The sequence below is a fragment of the Mustela nigripes genome, chromosome X (genome assembly GCF_022355385.1).
Source record: "Mustela nigripes isolate SB6536 chromosome X, MUSNIG.SB6536, whole genome shotgun sequence".
NCBI classification, from domain to species: Eukaryota; Metazoa; Chordata; class Mammalia; order Carnivora; family Mustelidae; genus Mustela; species Mustela nigripes.
In genome coordinates this window covers 23,890,013-23,896,545 of record NC_081575.1, presented here as the reverse complement: position 1 = coordinate 23,896,545, position 6,533 = coordinate 23,890,013, and the positions used below count along the sequence as shown (strand labels likewise).

At 41.5% G+C, this 6,533-nt stretch overlaps 1 protein-coding gene across 1 annotated transcript; it reads right to left on the bottom strand.

Annotated features, from left to right (window-relative positions):
• Positions 1–4,653: 4,653 nt before the first annotated feature.
• Positions 4,654–6,318, bottom strand: LOC132007003 (DDB1- and CUL4-associated factor 12-like protein 2). Its single transcript, XM_059385178.1, is given in 3 exon segments — positions 4,654–5,372; positions 5,375–5,476; positions 6,219–6,318. Coding segments are annotated over 3 exon segments (921 nt in total).
• Positions 6,319–6,533: the final 215 nt, after the last annotated feature.

Genomic DNA, 6,533 nt, shown 5'->3' with positions numbered 1-6,533 from the left:
GGGGGGGGGGTGAGTAGGAAGATCCTCACATAGTTAACTGCATTACATTCTGATAAATTCTGTATTAAGATAATAACAAAACATTCACTGTGGAAGTATGAAGACATAAAATGTATACGACCCTGACATGTTACAGAGTTTAGAAGGAAAAAAGAAAAAAAGGAGGGAAAAGGCCTAGGAAGCAAAGACCATTGCTTATGCAAAATAACACCTAGCAGTTAAAGACCCCTTCTTCCTAAAGATTAGCCTGTTTTGTCGAAACCTCCTATAACCACATTACCCTTTTGTCGACATCACCCTCCAGTGCTAGGTGTCTCTGGGTTTGCAACAGGCCAGTAGTAAGTAATCATTTAAAGCAGTAGATCTTAAAATAACATCTCTTAAAGCAAAAACTTGTGGCCTATGCAGCCTATCTTTCACATTAGTACATGTCGTTCTATCTGAACTGCATCCCTGAGCAGCTCACATAGTGACATGTTTATTGTAGCTGAGTTACCTTAGACTTGCAGAGATTAGGAAGCTGTCAGTAAAACATCCAGGAGGGCTTTGTGAATTGCTTTCTAAAATCACTCTAAATTAGTAATTGATGGAAAATTTTTGACAACTTGTTCAACACTGACTTTAGCTGGAAAAAAATATCAACATCTGGAGAATCCAATTCTGTTTGATCATTAATGCTAGAGTATATTTAAAAGATGAATTTTTTCCAGAGTATTCCGTTTATTTCACTGGATATCCTTGATTAGTCATTTCTTTCTCCCCCTCCTCAAAAAAGAAAAAAAAAAGAAATTAACTCATCCAAAGTGTAAAGGGAAAGAACATAAATTTTCAAGTCAGAAATATATTTGGGGAGGTATATGCAAATATGTAGTTACATAAATGGAACTAACTTTTTTTTAAAGTTTTTATTTATTTATTTGACAGAGAGAGATCACAAGTAGACAGAGACGCAGGCAGAGAGAAAGAGGGGGAAGCAGGCTCCCTGCTGAGCAAAGAGCCCGATGAGGGCCTCGATCCCAGGACCCTGAGATCATGACCTGAGCCGAAGGCAACGGTTTAACCCACTGAGCCACCCAGGCGCCCTGGAACTAACTTTTTTAAAGATCTTAATTTGTCAGAGAGAAAGAAATCGAGAGTGCTCAAGCAGGGAGGGTAGCAGACAGAGGGAGAAGCAGGTTCCCCACTGAGCCCAGTGCAAGACTTGATTCCAGGACCCTGGGATCATGACCTGAGCTGAAGGCAGACACTTAACTGACTGAGCCATCCAGGTGTCCCTGGAATTAACACTTTTAAAAAATAGTTATAAAAACCTATAATGCAAAGGTTTCAGGCAACCATAATAGATAACTTGTACATAAAAATATGTGTCCTCTTGCATATTTTAAGTGACCTACAATTTATGGGTTTCCTGGAGGGTTACTTTTTCAATTACTTCACGCACAAACTACATAATTAATTATACTTCTGTAGATCACTTTGTCCCTGAAGTAGCAAATGTTTTAAAATAATTAAACTTCTACATAATATAAATACATACATAGTTAGGCTATTTAGTGTTTTTAAAAAGAAAACCCATGTCATTTAGCATCAAAAAGATATACCTAACTTATGAGAAAGTTAAGAGTGAGTCAGCGATGAAGTGAAGGGGCAAGTTGACGAACAAATAAGAGATAGTCCTTCTAATTCTTCTTTAAAACCCCACCTCATGGAAGTCTATCATTTACTCTGAAGATGTTCTTCCAGTGTCCACAAATAATGATCAAATACTATAAAAAAAATACCCTATATCCCACAACAAGACAGGCAGTGAATACTTCGGTGAAGTTCTCAACCAATATTTAAGAAATTTTTAGCATATAACTACTATTAGGTAAGAAGACAAACTCCTACAAAAAAGTCTTTCAAAACTAATTTCTTAAAAAAAAAAGAACATTAAATGTTTTAAAGAAACCTTCAAATCTAAGTATTTACAGGTGAAAAATGGATAAGCACCAGAGCCTGACTGGGAAATGAATTAAGGCAAAGAGCAAAGCTGGGAAAACAAAGCAGGATCCCATACTATTTAAGAGAAAAATCTTGTCTATGTGTTTATGCATTTATTTTTTGTAGTCTTAATCTTTAAATCTCCAGAGGCAAATACATCCATTCAGTAAATATTTACTGAGTGCCTTTGATTTGCCAGACATTAGTGGAGAAATAAGAGAATACAAAGATGGCAATTACATTCTCCAGTTATGACTGAGTTGGAGACATAAACATGCACAGGATTATAATTTACTACTATGTAACAACAACTATATCAACCTGCTAAAACAATCTCTGTAAACAAATGCTCATTTTTTCTTTATTTCTTAATTCATTTTTAGCACCATTGGTTCAGATTTCCAACTGAACAGTGTGTAGCTAATGGACACTAAGGCAGCACCTGAGTGCCAAAATAAGGAAAAACAAACATGCCACAATGCTAATCCAAGGTCAGCATAACCTCGCCTTTTTGAGGAAGGTCCAGTCTCCTTTCTCATTTCCAATATTTTCATATATGGAGAAATACTGTCTGTTTTCTTAACAAACCACAATTTGTATTTATCTGAACCACAAAAATAATTTTCTTTAACCTAATCCCATTTATTTTAATCTCCAGACCATTTTCTTGAAACAAACTTCCAGTATCCTTGATAATTGTATATTATTACACTGAGGGCTATAACATTAGTACTTTTAAACAACAAATAATAAGTAATAATAATAAACATTCTACTTTATTTAAGACTCTTTGAAATTCGTGAAATAATTTACTAATTTGGTCTTTACAAATTAAGCATCTTTTTCAAAGTAGGGACTGGGATCATTATTTCCTTTGCAGTTTTTTCTTGTGACTTAACTGTTAAGCATAATTAGAAAATTTTAAGTATTCTGAAATATAGTATTTGTTATTAAAAACAGCAACAGCAAAAATATCCAGTCTATACCCTGAATACATTCTGCCCCACCTGCCATACATTCTATGTTTTTTTTTTAAGATTTTATTTTTATTTATTTATCTGACAGACAGAGATCACAAATAGGCAGAGAGGCAGGCAGAGAGTGGGCAGAAATCAGGCTCCCTGCTGAGCAGAGAACCCAGTGTGGGGCTCTATCCTGGGACCCCAGGATCATGACCTGAGCCGAAGGCAAAGGCTTTAACCCACTGAGACACCCAGGTGCCTCTACATTTTTATACTTAAAATCCCTGCTTTGAATGATGGCACTGAAATTTTGTGCAAGTTACATAAATAAGAAACATTCAAATATATTCACAAATTCTTATAGTACTAAGGCAAGAAGTGAAAAAAATACACATTCATTTACTTATTTAACAAGTCATTAAAACTTACATAAGGATTGAAGGAGAAAAAGATCAATTAGGTTTTCAAATTAATTCTGAACATTCAATGAACAAAATCCTTGCATTTCTAAAGTGTTCTGACAGATTGGGATTTTAGTACAAAACAAGATCCCATGACAACTTTTTTTTTTCAAAAATAAATACTTTTTATTTTATTTATTTCTTAAAATATTTTGTTCATTTATTTGCCAGAGAGAGAGAGAGAGAGAGAGCACAAGAAGGGGTTGCAGCAGGCAGAGCAGGCAGAGAGAGAAGCAGGCTTCCCGCCAAGCAAGGAGCCCCATACTGATAACTGACTGAGCCACCCAGGAATCAAAAGAAACACTTAAAAAGTATGTTTACCGGGCGCCTGGGTGGCTCAGTGGGTTAAGCCACTGCCTTCAGCTCAGGTCATGATCTCAGGGTCCTGGGATCGAGTCCCACATCGGGCTCTCTGCTCAGCAGGGAGCCTGCTTCCTCACCTCTCTCTCTGCCTGCCTCTCTGCCTACTTGTAATCTCTCTCTGTCAAATAAATAAATAAAATCTTTAAAAAAAAAAAAAGTATGTTTACCAACAACAACTTAAAAACTATAAGTATCTAAGATTACAATTCGCAAACAGAATGTTTCCAAATTCGGTAACCTAAAACTTGAAATTTGTTTTCCACTTGGAGCAATGGTCTATAAAACTATGGCAAGCTTTCCAGAACAGAGGTACAAATCTTGTTTTTAAGCATGATTTTATTATATTATCTACTTGCAATGAAAATAACTAAGCACAATATTATTGCAATACTGCTAACAGAAAAAAAACAGGATAAAGGAAATATACAAACTTCTAAAACCATGATTGCATAGAATTAAAAAGAGAATATATAACTCAAAGAAGAAAAGTAAGAGTCAAAACTCCTTGTAATAAGAATTCAAAAAGATGGTTTGGAAGGACACCTGGGTGGCACAGTCTGTGAAGCAGCTGCCTTTCACACGGGTCATGATCCAAGGGTCCTGGGATCCAGTCCAGCATTGGGCTCCTTGCTCAGCGAGGAAAATGCTTCTCTCTCTGTCTGCCACTCCCCCTGCTTGGGCTGTCTCTCTGTCTCTCTATTTAATAAATAAATAAATAGTTAAATATAAAACTAAAAAAAAAAAAGATGGCTTGGAGAGGTATAAAAAAGCATTAAAGCCCAATTTTGATTGCCTTAAGGATACCTCTCTCTTCTTTCTCTCTCTCATACACTATGGACAGATAAATTGACAGTTTCCACCTGCAAGACAAACATCACACTGAATTAGAAAGCACAAACGCAGCATGAGGAAGGGTACACAGGAAGACCAGCGTCATTGTGCCAAGCGATGCTGCCATTGAACATGTCGGGATCCATTCGCCACAGTGCTACTGTGCCGTCACGGGAGCCGCTCATAGCCACTGTGTCACTCATCCAGACGATGGTGAAGATCCAGTCCTTGTGGCCATGGCGGTCCCCCAGGCACACGGGGTCTAGGGTGGGCAGCGGGTAGATAGTCAGGCTGTTGGGATTCTCACCCCCAGTGGCCAGAAGCGTCTTGGAGGGATTCAACTCGATGGCGTGGATACCGCAGGTCGGCTGAGCCCGGGCTAACCGGGGCTCCCGATCCCGCATCAGGGGGATGCGCGTGATCTGACCCGAGTGCACATCCACCACGAAGAGGGTGTTACACTTGGTGCCACACACCACCTGCCTAGTGTTCAGCCACTGTGACGCGAACACCTTGTTGAGTGTGCCCAGGGCCAGCTCGCGCTCCCTCAACAGCTCAGGCAGCTTCTGCACGGCACAGCCTCGCAGCTCGCCCTCTGAGCCCGAGAACCCGGCGCCGCCCCATGCACCCACCTCGCGGCCCTTCAGGTAGTGGACCAGCGAGCGCCTAGTTGCCGGCCGCTTCTGCTTCTTGGGCAGCAGCGGCCTCTTTGATTCCGTCGCCGCTGAGCTCTGAGACCAGGAGCTCGCCGAGCCCGCCTAGATGGCTGGAGCTTTCTGCTACCTGTCTGTTGCTGGGTCAGAGTGGGTGGCAGGTGAGTGGAGGCAGCGGCACGTGGCCCCTGTATTGGTGGTGTTGGTTGGGGAACCGCGGGCTCTCAGGGGCCAGGAAGTGGCAGAGATGGGACGAGGTGGTGGAGAAGAAGGCGAGGGCAGCAGGTGAAAAGAAGTGGGACCTGATTGTCGTGAGGTGGCAGAGGTGCGGACCTGCAAGAGTGTGGGAAGGGCAACTAAGTGAGTTAATGAGGAGGACTAAGTTGGGGGCTCAAGTGTGAGGAAGCAGGGGCAGGGGGAGAGGTGGGCAAGGAGGTAGCAAGAGCGGTGGGAGGGAGAGCTCGCCGACCTGGGGAGTTGGAATGGACTACTGCGGCCAGGATAAACTGAGGGCCTGTGCTCCAGGATCCCTATGCTGGGCCACGTGCTCCTATCCTGGATTTCCACTAGGCGTCACAGGGTATTTCTCTGTTTTCAGTACAGCAGCCAACTACCGCTCTTAAAATCCCTACTTAAAATCTGAAATCTAAAATAAGGTTTTCCACGAGGCTAGAGGGAACCAGGACAGTTGTCTGCATGAAGAAACAAACGTGCACTTGGAGCAGTCCTGGAAGACACTTGGCTAAGATTAGGCATTGGATTTTGTGGGGAAATCGAAGTGTTTGGCAGCTACAGAGGACCCTCCTACTTAGGTTCGCTCTGCAGCCGCTCTTTTTTAAACCCCTCTGCAGTTATCTTAAACAGTTGTCACTATATATATTTATCGAAAAAACTTAAGTCTTTGAGCTTCTGTGCTGCAGTGACTTAAAAGGTGCATCCTAAATGCAGGTGTCTGGGGGCCCCACTTTCTGATAGGCCTGATGGCGGGGACCTCTCAGTCACAGCGTTGGGAACTGGCAAGTCATTCTGAGGAGGAAGAAGTTCCTTGGAGGTTTTGACTTTCATTGTACCCTATAACCCTAGGGAGGTGGAAAGGCTGAGTCAAGGGATGGGGCACCTTCCTCTCCACTCCTTGGTTCTGTTCCTGCTCTCAGTCCCTCAGGCTCAGGTGCTTGGGCATAGTCCCCTGGGGCCTGAAGAGGGGTCCTTGAAGAACGGTCAAGATTATCACAGAGATAGAGATAAAAAAAAAAAAAACAAAAAAAAAAAAAAAAACAAAA